The 19,346-nt window shown below is 46.4% G+C and overlaps 1 protein-coding gene across 3 annotated transcripts in view; it reads right to left on the bottom strand.

Annotated features, from left to right (window-relative positions):
• The window catches only part of PPP2R3A (protein phosphatase 2 regulatory subunit B''alpha), a 50,359-nt gene extending 33,312 nt beyond the window's left edge, over positions 1 to 17,047 (bottom strand). The window contains exons 1-3 of one of the 3 annotated variants that reach the window (XM_082766945.1): positions 16,877 to 17,047; positions 7,345 to 7,530; positions 3,176 to 5,621 (exon numbers count right to left, since the gene is read on the bottom strand). In XM_082766945.1, the coding sequence (XP_082623071.1) occupies positions 3,176 to 5,158 (1,983 nt within the window). In that variant the 5' untranslated portion in view covers positions 5,159 to 5,621; positions 7,345 to 7,530; positions 16,877 to 17,047. Of the gene's footprint in view, positions 1 to 3,175; positions 5,622 to 7,344; positions 7,531 to 16,526; positions 16,629 to 16,876 lie in introns of those variants that run through there. The other 2 variants (XM_082766944.1, XM_082766946.1) reach the window with 2 other exon arrangements.
• Positions 17,048 to 19,346: the final 2,299 nt, after the last annotated feature.

Below are 19,346 nucleotides of genomic sequence, written 5' to 3' on the forward strand. Positions count from 1 at the left end.
TAGGATTACGAAGCAGCTTTAATTCCACACACAGCATGCTTCAGGCCACCCATTGAGGCACGCAACAGACGTTTTGACGTCTAAAAGCAAGGCGTGTGGCCTCAGGACAATGCTGTAGGACAGACTAAGCTGCAACCCCTGCCCAGAGGCAGCTGCAGCGCCCGTCCCACCACAGACCCAGGGCTCGTTTTCTGCTACCACAGTGTCTCGCACACAAGCAGCAGGTGCGGTAAAAAGGAAGATTCAAAACCCTGCAATAGGAAGCGGAAAGGCAGGGGAAGAGAGAAATAGGAAGCAGGACAGCTCCTTCTGGCTCAGTGCAGCTCAGCAGGCCTTTGACATGGGATCCCCACCTGCAGGCCCTAAAGAAGAGGCCTCTTTTAGCATCGAACCCTTGTCGTGGTTCCTGCTCCCAAAATTATTCACAAACTTCACCCAGTGGTTCTTATAATAAAATGCATGGGCAGGGCTTGGAGCAGGGGCTTGCACTACCCAAACTTGATTCTGAAAGCAGAACGAGCTTGTGAGTTTCTTACAGACTTTTCTAGGGTACTTTTACTGTGGCACTAGGTATTTCGCACGCATTAATTACCCAAACTCAAATACTTCATCAAACCAGCACACGGAGAGGTTAAGGTCAAAACCTTCCACCACTGACTTTTCCAAGGGCTTTGTATAAGACATTTGCCTCAAAAGGTGACCCCCTTTACCTCCCCAACAGCCCCAAGGACCAGCACTCCTGCAGACAGGGCCAGCCCAACCTCTACTTCTTCACCACCTGCGGCTTCACTCCTTACCTTTCTCCTATCTACAGGCAAAACATATAGAAAAATACTTTTTTTTTTTTGCTAGTCTTTCTCAGGCTAGTAAACACTTGTTGTATTTTGGTGGTGCGTTTTGTTTTTTTGCTATCCTTTAGCTAGTCAGACAGCTGACCTGCTTTCATTGAGCCTCTTCTTTCAAAAACAATGTATAAAAAGGATCAGCACACAGAACAGGAAATTTTAAACCAAATAGTCGGTTTAGAGATAAGCAGCGGAAAACTGGATCTCAGAATGGGAAATGTTGGACAGCCTAAAAGCACGCCGAGCTTCCTGGCCTGCCTGGACGGAGCGTGATGCGCTCATTATGGGCTCTGCAAAACTGATGGACTTCTTGAGTGCTCATTTCCTAGTTTCTAAATATTTGGGTTCTGAAAGCAAAGAAGCGAGTGATTCTATTGTTCCGTGTGGATGACCATCATTGTTTTTCTATGATAAAGGGAAAAGTCTGTTGCTGATACAAGTTAGCCCAGATTTCCACTCAGATAGGCCAGTCTGAACCAGCAAACAGTCTGGGCTGAAGTGGCTTCCCCTTTGCTTTTTCCTTGCTTGAGGGATATTAAAACTGTCACAGCCCACATCAATGAAAGCTGCACTGCATTTTCATCAATATTAGATCTGGTTTTGTGTGCACGTGCCTGTACAGCTATTTGGTAACAGCTTTATGAAAGAAAACACAACAAATACTTTTAAAGCTGATGCGCACACCTGCCATACCGAACCCGAAACCCCAAGGAGCTCCAGCCAAACCCAGTTAGCTGCAAGACTTAGGGGTTCCCCACATGCTACACCGGGAGAGGGCCTTGCACCCATGACCACATCTACATAAAGCACAGCAAACCTCAGAGTGAGGCCAGTAGAAGCAGCAGTGCAGGGGCCTTGGATCCATCCTGCTAGGGGCCAAGCCACTGTCCAGGGGACTGGCAGCACGTGCACAGCGCTCAGGCCAGCCCCTGGGTTCCCGGGACAGTTTTCTTCTGTGAGCTTTGGTTCCAGGCACCGACACAAAGCAAAAGCCGAGCTGCAGCGTGCAGCAGGAGCTCCTGTAGTGCTGCTGCGGACGGCAGGCTAGGAGCAAACACACACACACAGGACGTGTGGATGAGGAGGGAAACAAACTGATAGGGGACCAGCCCCATAAGCTGTTTGACAGACAGCGTAAGCGTATCCAGTTCTCAAGTATTGTAGAAGAACAGCCACAAAATTCAGTGTCACACATGAGCAAACATTTGTGTTTCAAGTTCACAAGATTAAACAAAAACCTCGTAAATCTCAAGGCAAGAGTAGCTATTAAAAGATGACTTCAGAGCTTTTGGAGTCACTTAATTCTGCACTCTGAGGAAGAAGCCCTTCTGCCTTGCTGGAGATACCAGACAAGGTTATGCTTACTGTCTTCCATAAGCAAGGATGTACAGAGAAACATCAGAAACACTTGAAAAGTACCTAGTCTAAAACAAATAATAAACCCCAGTTGTATCAATTCAGTTAAATAACCCTTCTTCCCTCCCTCCCCCTTTCAGAATCGCACCAAATACCTGCATTTTCAGGCATACAGACCGTTTTAAAGACATGCAAGTTACGGTCCTGCTGGAAGGAGCTCTGAAAGCTCACTGCTAATCTGGACACCTTCTCAAGTACGTAAGAGGAAGGTGCATTTTGGAAAGTAAAGCTCTTTATACTTTCTATGCATTTGGGACTTCGGCACCCTGTTGTTTTGAAAATTTGGCAGTAGCACTTTCCATTCGAAAGCAAAGGACTGGGCAGACAGCGTTGGCTCCCCTCGAAAGCGAGCCCCCATCAAGACCCTTTTGCTGGGCAAACCTGCTCCTCAGGTGAGAGGCATGCTGTGCAGACTCCACAATGACCGCACTGGGGACGCAGGAAAGGGAAAATAATAAATCTTCCTAAATCCTGACCTTTGTGCCAGTGAGGATCTCTCTTTAGGGACCAGCGATAGGCAGGACAAAGAAAGTTGTTGGAGCCTGCTCTGAGATGGGAAAGGGAGAGGTGGAGCATCCAGCTCCACGGCGCTGGTGAGAGCCAGACCAGTACCTGCTCCCAGGAATAAAGTAGTAAGCTGAAAAATTCTCTATTTTATAAAACCTACCTAAACGACATGCAAACTCAGCCTACACAAACACCAGCAGGACAAGGACAAGGTTAAAGATGAAATGTCAGGGCCCATTTTGTTTGCTCAGGTTTTGTTTCCTTTTTTGTTTGTTTTTAAATAAATACGACTGCTGGATGAGGACGTTATTCCACGCTGCAGCATCCAATGAATCACTCAGCACCTGTAACTTTTCCACATTTTCCCATGGTTGTTCTATTACCCAGTCAAAGCCTTGTTCTCTTACCTTAATCACTTCTGGGGCCTGCTGAATCAAAGCTGGAACAGAGTCTCTGGAAGCAGCCCCAGCACAGCTTTTCTGCCCCGGGAGGATGGACTGAGGAGGAGCTGTTAAAGTTTCCTGAAGAATCTGCATCACTTCCTTCTCCTTGGACAAGCTTCCCTTGCCTGTCTGGAATTCCACCAGTTCCTGGGCAAAGTCCTCAATGCTTTCCAGAATACGCAGTAAAAGGACTTTGTCCTCTTCCTCCATTTTATGGCCGTTGCTTTCCATGATTTTTGACAGAGGGGAAGTAGGGTCAACAGGTTTACTTTTGGGTTCAAGAGCCAGAGGTAGTACCGGCCTACCCTGCCAGCCAAGCACCTGCAAACGGGCAGGTTCACTCTCCTTTAGGGGTTCCCTAAAAGTACTCTCCATTTTCTGTGAGAAGCACTCCAAGTCCAGCAGCAGTTTATCTATCTCATCCTTATCTATCCTGCACGTCTGTTCCCCTTTGGAGACATCAGCTTGGGAACCACGTGATACAGAATCTGAAAGCGGCTTTAGAAGTTTCTCAGGAGCACGGGGAAGCTCGCTTCCCACTCCAGCACGTTCTGGCTTCACATCAACACCTGTGTCTGAACAACCAGAGAGCTGGTAGCTGCGCTCTAAGCTCTCCCAATCCCCTTTCTCCTTTATTTTCCCTACTGCTCTTTCCCCATCCGACTCCTCCTCAATGTACAGAGCCTCAGCGGAAGACGTGCAGTCAGAAGGGCTTGTGGCCGGTAACTGAGGTAGAGCACAAGCATCTTTCCCAGCTCTCACACTGCTCTCCTGTGCGATGCCGTGAAGGGAGTTTGAGGTAAAGCTCACAGTACTTGTCTGCACGGACTGAGAGGTGCCCGTCACCTCACTCTGATCGCCTGCTGCTCTGAGAGGAACAGTGCCTGAGGACGGCAGCTGAATAATGTCCTCATACCTAGGTGGCTGCTCATCTCCAAATATTGGGGAAAAGGGAGTTTGCTGCAGACCATGAAGGCAGTTAACTAATTCCACCAAGTCACTAGCTTCCTTGTGCCCAGGTGGCTTGAGCTCAAAGGGCAGCTTTTTTAGGTATGAAGAAAATCTCGTCATCAAATTCATATAAATCATTTCTGAATTAGCAAGGGGATCGCTGCTGTTGCCTCCACTAACGCTGTCTGCAGATTTCTTTTTGATGCAATGCTTTATGATGTCGGTGCACTTTTTCAGATCCTCTGAGCACTTGAGCAAGATGTCTAAGCACACCTTAATATCTCCGCCAGAAGAACCATCCAGCTTGTGCTTTTCCAAAATTTGGGTAATGAAGTTTTCTTCAGAGAAAGAATGAGGTGAGAAGGGAACCACGGGATTCATGCTGACTTCTGGAGCATCGTTGCTCTCCTGCCATTTCTCCACAGGTGAGGGACTCTGCAAAAAGCCACAGGGAGGGCAGTTCTCATCATTGCTGAAGTGCCCATAAATCACGTCAAAATCAAATGATCGTCTGCTGAATGATTCTGACCGAACTTTCCTTCCTTTTCTGTAGGCCACGTGACTGGAAGAGTTTTTGAGTTTCTCAAAGGAGAATTCCTTTATTTTACCACTGGCAAGATTTATTGCCTCACCAGTAATGTCTTTTAAACTGCTAGAAGCTTGCACTGAAGAGCCCTTTTTGATTCTTGGATTATTTGGGAGAATTTGATGATAGTCCTCATTTCCAGGCAAGGCAAGCCCGTTTTCAGAAACAGGAATTTTATGGTCTTGGTTGGCATCTTGGACGCTGAGCTCAGCGCACACACTGTGGTGGGCAACTATACACGTGACTCCTTGCTTAAACACCTGGCAAGTGCCTGTGCAGTAATGCACGGTGTGCTGGAAGTGCTGGTCTATCACCACGCTGCTGTAGCAGTTCACAGTTGTGACCATGAGCCTGTAGGTTGCTGCCATAGCACGGATCCCACGTGGAAGTGAGGCTTCGAAATTCACCATGAACTTAGCAGGAAGCTCACACCCCCACCCCTACTTTTCACAGCCACACCAAATTTAACAGAAACACTCAAATGTCCATTGAAAACATTCAAATCCCATGAGAAACTACTGGCATTGGAAGTCCTAGCGAAGTCCGGAGTGGTATCAGCAGTACAGTTACAACAATTAGTGCAACTTGCATACGGTTTGATTGAAGGCAACTTGGTTACTGTATTCCACACAGAGAGCTTTGCTGATCAGGAGATGCAGCCCGAGCTGCTCTGTTTCTAAGGGTCCAGGTAGAATCTCCAAAAGGCGTCATAAAATTCAGCCAGCTCTCAAGTAGAAGACAATGGTTTTTCTTGGATCCTTCTCTCTTTTTGAGAGAATCATTAAAAGATAGATGATAATCAAGTAGCATGTACAGATAAAAAATCCACAGTATGCTTGTGTGATCCTCTTCTCACACTGGTAAGGTAGGTCCCTACAAAAAAACACAGGAAAAGTCATTATGACTCACGTGTAACATGCAGCCTTGTCTGACAGCAAACAAATGGCATCAGACCTTAACAACCAACATTCAGGCTCGTAGACAGTGCGAGTAGGCTGATATTTTTCCTTCACTCAAATCTACCATATAAGAACAGTGCTAGAGGAGCTAGCCTATATTTATACACAGGCTGTCTGTGTGTTGCTGTTTTAACAGCTCTATTTTAACCACTCATTGATTTTTTTTTTCCATACTCACTTTTTTTCCTCTCCAGACTGAACAAAACATTACCTTTAATTCTAATGGAGCAAAACATTTTGATCATGTTGTGAATTTCTGGCTTCCATTTTCCAAGACCCTCTAATGATAAGGAAGAGAGCAGCAGAGAAAAGCGCTGTCAGAATTTCCAAACACTCTGGATTATAAAACCCTGCAAACAGCCTGGAGCAAAGCAGATGAACTCTAAGAATGCATGGCCTTTTGTAGAGGCCACGTTGGCTTCCATTAGGCTTTCACCAAGGTCTTTGGGACCATGGCAAAATATTTTAAGGCAGAATAACTGTTTTTTAAGTCTCCTACAACCCATTAATAGGCTGCTGGCGTAGAGACCAAGAGCAGAACGTAACAATTGTATAGAAATTAAGGCTGTGAAAACGAGGAATTGAGAATTTTACACCTAACACAGTCACTTACAGCTGTATTTCCTATCATGATGGTCAAAATTGTACCAGAAAGAAAAAAGGCTGCCTAACTTTGTTATTAAAAGATAGAAAACTCCAGACTCAAGCATCTTACATTTTAGACATTACTGTATCTTTCAAGAACACATCGATAATCAAATTAAACCACCCCGATGGTATTCTGAGCACCCCCTGTTCCTGCACGGAAATCCATCTCACAAAACATGGTTAAACCACACTGCACGGCACGTTTCTTTTGGTGTTTTCAAAGGTAAACACCTAGCACCACGTGAAAGGCCAGACCTGCATCTGACAGGACTGCCCTCCACGCACGTTACTGCCACCTACCTTAGCTCCTAAGTCTGGATGGATACAAAAGGAAGCACCTTCAAGTTCAGTGTTTTAATTAAGGACTGAGGATGGCACAAGACTGATGAATGTTCCCATTTTACCTGTTTTAAATCCTTAATTTGAAGGTGAGAAGAAACGATTTTGAGATTATTTGATGGAATTCCAAATGCGTCATGTCTGCCCGTTGCAGTTAGGCAGAGCTGCACGCAGAAACCCTCCTAGTTTGCTCCGTGCATTATATAAAACATTGCAATGATTGCGTTCAAGATGAGCTAGCAACTGCTCCAGCTACCACGCTGGTATCTGTAACAGGCTGCCACCTGCCCACCGAGCACCACCGGCCAACCTGCCTGCTGTGCCAGGGCCGGCTTCACAGCCGCCTCTGTGCCTGCCCCACGCTGCTCCTTCCTACACCCACTGGCACCACCCCAAAGCCCCACAGGCACAGGAGGGCCTTCCAAAGGGATGATCAGAGGTATGGGGTGTGCCCCAGCCACAGCCCTGAGTCAGGGGATAAAGGGCGTAAACAGAGCCGTTTTTGAACCCCGGGGTCCTTATCCCACCAAGCACAAGGCCAGGTAATAAGACTCCACGCCCTGCAGTCACTGACTCTCAGGCTTCCCAATCAGGTGTGCTTAATGCCTCTCTGAATCACAGCCACAGTTTAAGAAGTCCTATTGGCTCACCAAGGTGTTCATCTTATAAGACTTAGCGGGCTTTGTTCAGACAGGAAAACCCATGCTTCCATGACTCCAAGAAGTCTAACCATCCCTGGACTCCACGAGTCCTTCTGTCTGACACTTTGAGACACAAGGCTGCAGCTTGCTCTTTTCTGAGTCTCCACCAACTACAGCCAAGCTTCCTGGCATTTCCTGAAAGAGAACGTACACATTTAGAGAAAGCAGAGATCATCAGAGCAGCAGAATTGAAGAGGATTTAATATTACTCCCCAAAAAACATGGGACTTCTCCAGAGCTCCTTCCTCTCTCCCCTGTGAGGCATATCAGGGAGACCTCTGTCACCTCTCTGCTCATCCTCTCCTCTCTCCTACTTCCCTACTGCACAATTTTTTCACCACCAAAGAAGAGTCTGAGTTACACCTAATTTGGGAAATAGTTGCATCCTAATGAAGTTATGCCTTAATTAGAAGGATAATGTGTTCAACCTCACTGTCTCCTCCTGTATCAGTCCAAGGGTGATTTCCCCCTACACTGTACTCCTTGCCCTGGGACTAGGGCAGTTTCTCCAACCCTTTAAACCGTCTTCAAGCACTGAAGCTTTCCACGTCCTCACGGTTATTGCACAAGGAGTTCTTTGGGGAAGAGGTCTCCCAGATTCCCTGCCTAACCTGACTCTTCTTCAGTTCAACTTCAAAATTCAAACTGTGCCTGGCACCAGCTTACATTTGCTTGGGAAGCGGAGATGGCAAGAAGAACGATTGAGTGATTATGCCCTAAGCCACTGCCTGGCCTTGTTAGGGAGAGTCAGCCCCTTCAGCTTTGGAACAAGACAGGCCCTTCAGACACGCTTGCTGCATTCTCTAATCTCTTTCCAATTTGTCTATTTCTGTGGTGCTATCACATTCGGGAATCAACAAAATCCAGACGCCAACTTGTCAAGGCTAAGGCAAGACTACCTCCTCCTCTGTGCTCAGATGTCTTCAGCACCTTTTACTGCTGCATGTCAGGGAAAGAAGTAATCCAAGAATGAATATTAAGAACCTGATATCCTCTTTTTTTCAACCAGATTAACATCTTCTCGGTAATCGCTACTTGCCTTATTTTCACTGTCTGCACAAACACACTAAGGTTATCCGAGGTGCTGGGTGCTTGCCTCCAGCTAAAGACCAAAACCCAAAAACAATCCAGGCAGCACAACTGCTTAGGGATGCGGAGGAGAAACTGTTTTTCTCACATTTTACCGGCTTTACTTGACCAGGGTTAGCACATGCTCAGCTCACAGCTTTACTTATGCATCAAACAGGATCCAGCATGTAAACCCGCTCGAGACAAAACCTTAGAAAAGCTCCTTCCTGTTACCAGATCTGGGAATCTGGTCTCAAACTCAGCTTGAATGGCCTTTTGTTGGGACTGAGTTGGTGACTAAACCCTACGATTTATGAATAGCAACAATGGAAAGCCTGAGTGCATTAAGAAAAATTCGTACTTCCTCCTTTTCAGCCCGCCATTTCATTCCAGTTGCGACTCTAGAGCAGCCCCCAGTTCAGATATGCTGCAGACAGATTCTGTAATTAGGACTGCTGCCACGAAACCAGCTCCAACCCCGAGGATACAGGATTGGTTTCACAATGTAAACTGTGAATGAATAGGGCTTCTTGTGCGACTGCAGAATAATGCTTTATGTCTTTCCTATCTGCAAGAAGGCATGAATCACTTTACAAGGGAAAAAATTATTGCAGATACTAATGATATAAAAGGTTACTCCGCAACGCACAAGAAATTCTATTCATGTAAAGATTATGCTCGAGTTAAATAACTGAACAATGACAAGCTGTAAGCGAGGGGACTGTCAGCCAGCACTCGGCTTACTTGCACGCTGCAATCTAAAAAGCTACGGAGCAGGCCTCTACAGGCTCTGAAAGTTTCAAAGCAGGCAAAAATCCTCCTTCCTTTCTCTCACCAGTGCTAGCATCAATGTTAACAGGAGCCAGAAATGAGAAGCCACCCCAATGCAGTATGGAGGAGAGCAGCTTCCCTTCTGCACCACAGCACGGCACGGGCGTCCCTCGTAAACATGCTCCTTCCTAGTGGAAGAGGCAGTGGGACGAGCACTCCGTGCGGCTGCTTTTGTCAAAGTACCAAAATCACCACTGCCAAAAGAAAAATCAACAGCTTTGCCACTTGGCCAGACACCTGTATTGTAGCAGAAGCATCATCACAGCTATATGATCAAGTGTCTGGTCCTACCTCTTGGATGAGCTGGTGGTGCCAAAAAGCACCTTAACTGCATCCCCTTGTTCAGAAATGCTTGATATTTGTTCACAGTGTACAGAACAGAGCAGATTTGGCAGCAAACTATATTGATTATGGAAGACAACAGCTGGCAAATAAAGTGTTTTCTTGTAAAGCATAACTTCCAGCCAGTCTTCGGCACTTTGTCAAATAACAGGAAAATAAAAAATGAATTCATCACCTACTAGTGTAGGTTCTGTAATCCCCAAACCCAGTACAGAACAGCAGTAGACCTTGGATGTATCGTTATCCTTCTTCCCAGCAGGCTCAAGTCAGAGTAGTGTAAATTATAAGATTAAAAAGCACACGTGCAAAGGCAGACTCAGAGGCTGGAGATGAGAACAGACGAGGAGTCTCACTTTTTAAGAGCGCAGTTCAGCAGCTCCTGGAGGAGCTTGCATCGAGCCCCGCTCCACCACAGCCGAGGACTCTGCTCAAACACACGGCCAAGTGGCCGTGGCACCAACAGCCCAGTCCACAAGGTTCACCTGACCCCCAAGGAGTCTATACAGTGTTCTGTAGTCACAGGGAAATCCTTAGAAAATCTAGTATTAAAAACATCAGATGCTCCACCTTTGATGGAACTGTACCAGCAGTAGCTGCAGGATTTTTAGTTTTTACTTTTGCAACAAATGCACTGCTGAATTCAGCAGAAATGCTACAATGAATCATTTGAATAAATTATTTCAAAGCCCACCACGAAGGAGCCGATTCACAAATTGCTATCGCTTGCACAGATTACCTTCTAAAGTTGTTTTAACACAAAACTCATAACTTTTCCTTCTATATTGAAATTTAGGGGAAAAAAAAATCAAACCATTTGGCTCCTTTGTTCTTTATGTCCTATTTTTAAAGCTTACAATATTTGATATCCTTAATTGCAGCATGTATAATTAATCTAGGACAACTTTTTTTTTTTTTTTTGTACATAGGACTTAGATGGGAAGTGCCTGCTGTGCTAACTCTTCAGCCTCTGTGACCAGCGGGAATTTGGTGCACATGCACACATTTCAGCTACAGTGGATCCATGAAGGATCGTACCTGCAGCAAGGCATCTTGTGTTTAGTTTTAAGAGGGTTTAACCAAGTCCTTCCATGCTCTAGAGACTGCAGTGGACTGCTGTGGCTACAGAACCTGACCTCCCTCATACCCCAGGCCAGATCTGACCTGGCCAGACAAACTCCTGTTTGAACCAGAGCATCTCTCTTAATACGCTCATTGCAAGATCTTCAATACTTAATTACATTTACTACAGAACAGGGATCGTGATTTCCAATTTGAGTATGTTCAGCATCAGGTTCCAGCAAACACTTATCAGGCTTTCTGAAGCTGACTTAAGAAAAGCTTTCAAGGAGAGAGATTTCCTCACCTGCAGGTGCAGACACACTAGGATCAAATCGCCTCTTGGCTTTTTCTAGGATTTGCAGGGACAGTCTGGAACAGCAATGTCTTCAAAGCTGAAGCTGTAGCCCTTGTGCAGTGGCTATACGCCAAAGCTCAGAGAATAGCATTAGAAAAGAAATTCTGCAGTCCCACGGAGCACTCTGCTGACTTGCACCAGCTTTCAGCTCGCAGGAGTGATGAAGCTGGGCGTGGTGTCCCTGGGTTCAGTAGCCCTCAGAGGATTGCTTTCCCATGTGCTTAGACATCTCCTGGATTCCACGGAAACTTTTTGCATCCAGAAAATTTTCTGACAACATTCCACCACCCACCAACTACTTTTGATTTGGCCAGTCACCAGCTTCAATACCTCAAGATCTCGTACTGAAACAGAGCACAACCCCTGCAGTGGCTTATGTATCATCCACAGCACTCCTGAATTTACAGCACTCAGCACCACCTCCCTCAGCCATCTCTCTTCCAAGACCATTAGCCCCTGCTTACTCAGTTGTTCTTGTATTGGCACAATTTCATGCATTTGGTCTTTTCACTGAGGCCCGCATCAGCTCTTCTGGTTCAGCTACGTACTTCTTTTTACGATGAAGGAACGAACCCAAACTGCACACAATATCCACAACAGAGGAGAACCACGTTCAGAAATGATTTTTTAAACTGCCTTTCAGAAATTAACACTATCACTACACAGTGCTCTCACCTTCCAAAACTTGCTCAGTGTTTTTCAGCTAGGACATTCTCAAATGTCTGTTCTCTTAACCACCTGGGTTAATTCGTATCTTTGTCCCTTTTTCTACTTCCTTCAAAAGAAAACAACGATGCTATTGTCCTTTGTGAAATGTGCAGAGACCTGCTCATAGAGAGTACTAAACAAGAGGCAGATAGTCATTCTTAGTAGAGACTGAAGTTTTCATACAGTCTCATAAGAAATATTAGCAGATTGATTGCAGGTGATTGATAAATGCTACAGGAACCAGGCTAAAAACAAGCACGCGTGCAGCAAACCTGTGAAAAGCCCATCAAAGGATGCTGCGGATGCAGAAAGTGCTGGGGAATCAAGGGGTCCTGTCAAAAATTATCACCAAGAATCGTGAGAACCTCCTGCAACTCCAGTCATCTTTTGTTTCTGCTACCCTAATTCTGCAATTCTTAGCATATACTGTCACTTCATTAGTCAGTCTCTCTTCCAGATCATTTGTAACTGTGTTGAGCAACACAAGCCTGACTACAGATTTCCCTGGGACTCCTCTAGTCATTACTCTTCACTAGAAAAACTGACAGTTCTTCCTACACTTTAACTAGGTATTAATTAATGAAAAACTTACACTCCTACTGCATGGCAGTTCATTTCCTGTAAGAAATGTTAATAAAGAACTTCAAATTCTCTCAAGAAATCCATAACAAGTGGACTACTTGCTTGTTTATCTTTTACTCTTTCTTGTCAAATAGCTTCTGACTCCCCAATTTCACCAGCTGAAGTGAGACTTCTGCATTCATGCAGCGAAACATGAAGGTCACTGCACTGGGAGGACTAATCAAGGCTGGCTTCCAAGTAGACATGACCTTGAGAGTCACTGTCTGCGGCAGGATGGTAACACTGCTTTGCAGTCAATATGGATTTGGAGAAGTCAATTTTCACACCAGGAAATCTCTGTTTCAGTAGCTTTACCTTTAAAAAAAACAAAACAACAACACCCAACTCTACCTTAAAAACAACCTCTCTGTTCACAGCAGCTGTGGAAAAGAAACCCAACACTCAAGAAGATTTGGTATCAATAACAATGGTCTATGCTGCTCTTGAAAATAAACTCGGCACTAGATGCTGAACTATTGTTCTAAAATACTGATGTGGTCAGTGAGCACCGAGCTATTCCGTGTGATTCCTTCAGGTTATCTAGCATGCCGGCGCTGCTCTACCCTTCACAAGCATCAAGTCGCAGGGGCCCTGGACACCAGTATACGAGGAACTCTGCTGTGAAGAACCAACGTATGGGCCTTGATAAGCTTTTTGTTCTGGGTATCAGTCATGGGAATGGGGCAGTTACTATCCTCAAGAAAGATTTCACTCTCTTCAGTTTTTCAGGAATACCTTTCTTTAACTTTCCTTTTGCACAGAGGCTTGGAACTGAAACTGCCCAGACAGGAAAGTGTCCCAGGAGACTGGTTTCCACTTATACAAAGGAGACAGCAGGAGAGTAAAAGCTCACACAATTTTTGACATAATAACTCGCTAAGTGTAAATAATTTGCCAACTAATTATTTCTAACAGACACGGGGAGCAATATCAATTAATCTTAGCTCATTTAGCAGGCCCCAATATACTAACAAACATGTCGAAGCTTAACAAAGCAAAAGTAAAAAAAACTGTAAGTATAAACCCTACTTAGTTATGCTGACAGAAAATAAGGTGACCAACCAGAAGACACTGAAGGTGGAAGAGATTCAAAACCACATCATTAGCAAGGCTCAGGACAGAGGTCAGAAAGCCAGCTTGATTAAGTAATGTGTCTCTTGACTGTTTATAACCTTATATGGAAAAAGATAATTTCATATTAGCAAGAAACATTTTTTCCCTCTAAACAGTTAAGTTAGTGTTAACAGTATCCAATTAATTTTTGTTTTTTACAAATTGAAGTGATTCTTATTAAAGTGTTGAGAAAAGAAAGGAAAAGTTGTGTCCAAGATGGCATTCCTTCAGTTGCAGACAGAGGTTACCATCTACAGATTCCCCAAAACCATCTTTGAAACTTACAAGTGAGGCGAAATTCCCCCTGCAGGCAGACTAACCCGAATTTTTAACTTAATAAAAATATTTTCCTTTATCACACCTCCATTCATGGCTTATATACTTCTCATTGCTGCCCTATCTGACAGCGTGCCTCATCTGTATCACGTTACTCTATTTACTTATACCGAGATTGTGGGCAGAGCTCTCTGTCTAAGGTGAGAATCCGTTTCTCCAGGGTAGCCTTAGTTGCCAGCCTGGCTCCAGCTGGATTACCGTACATCTGCAGGTCAGCAGTGAGAAGAGTGAAAATGCCAAGCTTGGGAGAAACGCTCCAGATCCATGCTGCACGCCCATCCTCTCCTCTGAGGCATAATCACAGGAATAAAGAGCAAGCAGTCATTTCCACCAGTCATACCTTCCACAAGCCCATTCCTGCCAGCCTCTGCTCATGCTCCGAAGACGAGCAGCTGTTGAAATGTAACAAATTAGGCCAAAAGGTACAGCATGTCCCAGCATTCAGGCAGTCTGGCACTGCTACAGCATTTACTGCTTATGACTCGGATAAGCCACACCAGAGGCACAGATCAGCGTGATCAAAGCAACAAGTAATTTAAGGAAGCTTAACTTTTCCATCCCCTTCCCTCCACCAAGGAAAACCAAGGGTGCTTCAGCCTGACCTCTCAGCAAGGCAGAGGAAGTCGTTCCCCCTGTATCTTTACTAACCCAGGGAGCTTTACAAAACAAACCCAGAAAGAACTTCTATTCATTTCTCTCAGTTTAAAAAGAAGCAGATGAAAAGGACAAGCGATACACGGAAGAAGCTGAAAGCCTACCAAGTGCAAAGAATCCCATCATCTAATTTCAGTGAACAGCAATGTTTATATTCATGAATACAAATGAATATTTATTAAAATGAAGTCATTTTTAACAAGCTTGCTTACATGTGTGACCTCAGCTATCGCTTACTACATCCTGTTCATACGCTAGTCTGCAGAGTGATTGATTTCTCTTATCAGTATAGTATTTAAATGCTTCTTAAACATTACCTTATTTCCACAACTTTTCACTAACGAGGGAGCATTATCTTCATTTTACCCAGTAAGAACTGTGGCAAAGAAGGGAATACATCAATTTTCAGTGCCTTGCCTGAACTGCTAAAGGCACGCGGCGTTACAGAACGTTTCATGTAGTCAAAGCACGGCACCTCCCGTTGCAACTGCCCCTACAGAGACTCTGCAAATCCGATCCAAAGATCTACACAGGAGGGCAAACACAACTGTAAAGTCTGGGGGAAGAAGCTTGTCCTGTGACACACATGAACCCAGTCCTGTAAGACAGAACTTAACTGCCTTAACTACAAATAAGAAAATCTATTTCCTCCCACAGTTCAACTTCACTGTCCAGTTTCTGCCAGAATTGGAGCACAAGTTCCAACCTCTAATTTAGTCTTCAGAGAAGTACAGTTCTGTATAACAGGAGAAAACCTAGTTGCATGGGGAAAAAATAGCACGTGCTCATTTAAGATTGTATCGGAAAGCATTTGTACAAAGAAAGTGAGTTAAGACTCCAGAAAACCTCTGTACTTTACCAAGATATCCCCAATTCAGAGTTACTGTTCAAAGTTATGTTTTCTGTGGGTTGCAGGAAGGATGGGGATAGGTACTTACAGAAAAAAAAAATAAATTGAAAAACCAACTTGCAGTGCGCATCATTATAGTTACACCTCCATGGCTACTGACAGGGGGTGTCTGAGCACAGGGCTCCACTACAGCAACCTCTGGACTGCCTGAGCCACAACGCTCATCGTCTACTCCGCAGGCTGCAGCTGAAGGAGCTGAAACATGCTTTACCAGTGCAGCTCTCCAGGACTCAGCAGTCATGTATCAGTTAACTTTACACCGAGGAGTTTTAACCACAGGTACCTTCCATGCTGTGCCTCTGTGCAAATCGTGGGTACAAAATAATAGGACACACAACAGCGGTTGCAAAGGTCTGGGTAATGGAAACTGGCTACGTGCCATCAGGGAACTTCGACTTTTAACTCTGTTATTTTAAATACAATTAATTGTTGCTTCAACTTCGCAGAATCCAGCGGACATCAACTAAATAACTGTATAAAACCAAGTGAAGTCTAACAGTACTGTCAATCTCCTCATAGTTTTCACGAGAATAAGTTCCCTCTCTGTAACATTTGAAAACAGACCAACCAGGCTCAAGAGAGTCACGAAATAATCAAGAAAAGAGAGCTATTTTAAAGAAATGCCTGGAAAGTTTATTTCTTGAAGCAGGCATCAGATCCTACCAGGTAAAGCCATGAGAATACCCCCAACAAAAACACAGCCGGCCTTTGAGGCAGCCTTTCAGCAGCAAACAGCCTGGGGACTATCTGACAGGGAGTCCCAAGCACTGCCAGCCTGCCTTTCCCAGGGAGATCAGGGCACAGAGCAGCACATCTTCCAGGGCTTCCTTCTTTAGTGTGAAGAACAGAGGTAATAAAATTAGTCCCGGACTTAATATTTACATTACTTGGGACCAGCACAGTCTGCAATGACCTTCAGAGAGACTTACTCCAGCAGGAACACATCCTTCAGTAAGTTATTCCATTATTCAATCACATTTTTACAAGTTTATGCCCAACTTAATCTTGGATTTGCCTCCCAGCGAACCAAGGAGCCTAGCAGCCAAAGCCGTTCCCTTTCTCGCTCACGGGCAAATTTTCTCTGGCTTCCTAGGAAATAATTAAAAAACAAACCCTGCTTTCCTGACTACATACCAACAGCTGCCCGGAACGAGAGACCAAAGGTCCAGAGGCACCCTAGGGTCCCGGGGCAACCGGCGGGCGGTCACAGGGCAGGGGAAGGAGCAGCGGCACCGCGGGGCGATGGCTGCGCTGCCCCCCTCCTGCACCCCGGGGCTCCCCGTCCTCCCCGCCTCCAAGCTGGGCGACCCGGGACCCCCCGAAGCCCGCGGGCTGCCCCCGGCCGCCTCCCCGCTCCTTTCCCCGGCCGCCTCGACGCCGCCGCCGCCGCTGCGGGCAGACCCCACGCGGGGCCCCGGCCCCCCTCGCCCCGCCGCCGGGCTGAGGGGAGGCGGCCGCTCGGCCCCCGGTGCCGCCACACCTACCCGCCCGGGCAGCTCCCCGTCCCATGCCGGCACCGGGCGCGTCGTTCGTGCTGCCCGGCCCCGCCGGCCCCTTCCGCGCAGCGGGGTCCCCGCCCCGGAGGCGCGGCGGGAGGGCGGGCAGGCGGCCCCGGGCTGCGGGCTGCGGGCCGAGGCCGGGCTGTGAGGGGCAGGCGGCGGAATGGCGCTGCCCGCGCTGAGGGGAGGACGGGGAGGGGGAGGAGGAGGAGGAGGAGGAGGAGGAGGAGGAGGACGCGGCCCTCCCTTCCCGCCCTCGGCTCCTCCTCGCCTCAGCGACCCGCTCCTCTCCGCACGCCGCCCCCCTCCGCGGCTTGCTGGTTGCTTTTTGTTTTTGTTTTTTTTTTTTTTTCCCTCAGCCGTTGTAAAAACCCAGCGGAGCCCGCTGCGGCTCTAGGCTGCTGGCACCCACCAGCAAAACGGCGTGCTGGGCGCTGGGTGCCTGTGGAAGGGGGAAAAGCGAGAGGCAGGGGAGCCACAGGGCGCCCGCAACCGCCGCTCCTCAGCGGGCGGCCCTGCGCTGGCGGTGTGTGTGCTGCAGGTCGTGGTTTGGTGCCGCAGTTACCAGACAATGCTGGGGGAGGAGGCGCCCCAAGACGCCCAAACGTCGTTGCAGGTAAGTCTGGTGGTGTTTAGGCCAACCTCATGGGTTTTTCTCCTCAGGTGATCTCTGAAGTCTTGTTTGGTTGTAGCACCCTCTTCCTTCTGTGGCACATACGTACCAACCCTCTAGCCCACCTCACTCCCTCACAGCTTACAGGGACATTTCAGCCTCAGCAGGAACACCTCTGATTCCCCTTTCACACCTCCATTAAATCTCCCCCTCCTTCACAAGCACATAAACTGTCACCCTCTCACTGCCTCCCCCTTGTACCTCTTTTCAGCCACACCATTCCTCCCAAAAAGTCAGCCACACATACCTCCCTTTTGCTTTTCTCTTCACTTTAGTATCTTCTAAGTGCATTTTGGTACCTTCTAAAAGTGCTAGCAAGTGTTTGACAGGAAAGTCCAAGTTTCTCCCATTCTGTTCTCAGATGTGAGGGATGCAATCCTGTCATCCCCAGCCCGTCAAAATACCTTTTGTTCTTTTTAATCTCTTTGGAGATATAAAAACCAAGCTACTTCTATGGCTCTGAAGTACCACTGTCAGCTCAGGAAAAAAAAAAATGAACAAACAAACAATGTACAGGTTGGTATAGGCAGGCAACAGCCTAAAGGGCAAATACCTCGCACCCAAACAACCCACTGATCTGAACCTGTTTCTTGAGACTCTTTTTGTGGCCTTGTAGTTCCTTCCCCTCTCACACAGGACAGGATTTGGTCACTTAAGAGAAGTGCAGGCCCTCCATTGTAGGACTGGACATGCAGCCATGAGAGATGTGCACAACCACATCCAGGCAAGGAAATGGCCACTGCAAAGCCCTATCCATAACCAAAGGAGTATTAGTCATGTGGTGGAAGTGGGCTGCACTTCAGTCATTTTTTTTTTTTTAACAGTCTTGAATGACTGAACATAATAACAATAAAAGAGTTAAGCATTAACTTGCCATTACTTACCCTGTAAATAGTAGTGTGACTGCCTCCCTTTGTGGTCTAACTGCTGCGGAAAGTTCAGAGCGGTTTTACTCAGTCAACATCCACACTTAAATTTGGTACGTTAAGATGCATAATGAATAGTGCAAAAATACTAAAATGCTACAGCATAAAAAAAATCTAAAAAACCCTTGCAGACTCAGCTGTACACCAATTTACTGGGGATAAATGACACATGGTTTATGAGAAATGAGCCAGAACTATCAAAACCAAGAATTACAATTATAGTGTCAGTTAACTTTGACTGGCTGTGGACATGGTTGGGAAGGCAGGAAAGGGTAGGGCTGTCTCGGGAAAGAAAAAGTGAAGACCTGGCTGGCTGGAGGAAGTGGAGCAAGGAGGCATCTCCTGGCAGTCCTGGGGAGCTGCCCAGGATGGTGTATTCTGAGTAAGTCGGTATCTTCCAGAGACTCATGGACATTTCTCTTTCACCTGCACCTTTCTAGGAAGTCTGAGGTGTGGCAAATGTGAAGGGCTGCTGCTTGTCCTCAGAGAAGCTGGAAAACCTTCCCAGGAGATGCGATGAGCTGACCGAGCTCTCACACAACACCTGGGTAAGTTTCAGCAACAGTTACTGAAAGGGTTGGGTACACCTCCGAGCACTTTGCTGTGTTCTTACTCAAAGGACTCGTGGGCATTGAAGGTTCAGAGAATTTTTCCCTTCATCCCAGCTGGACTTGGACGAGAGCCCCAAAGAACACACAGTAACCCAATATTGTGAAATTATGAAATGTGTTAAGAGAACACTTACTTTCTGAGTATGGAAAGAGGCTGGCGTGTGGTATTTGCCGCTGTAGGGGGACAGGAATGTCCGCTTCATTCCATGATTACAGGGTATGGAGCAGCAAGTTAACGCTTAACT

Source organism: Aythya marila (genome assembly GCF_965140915.1).
Source record: "Aythya marila genome assembly, chromosome: 9".
NCBI classification, from domain to species: domain Eukaryota; kingdom Metazoa; phylum Chordata; class Aves; order Anseriformes; family Anatidae; genus Aythya; species Aythya marila.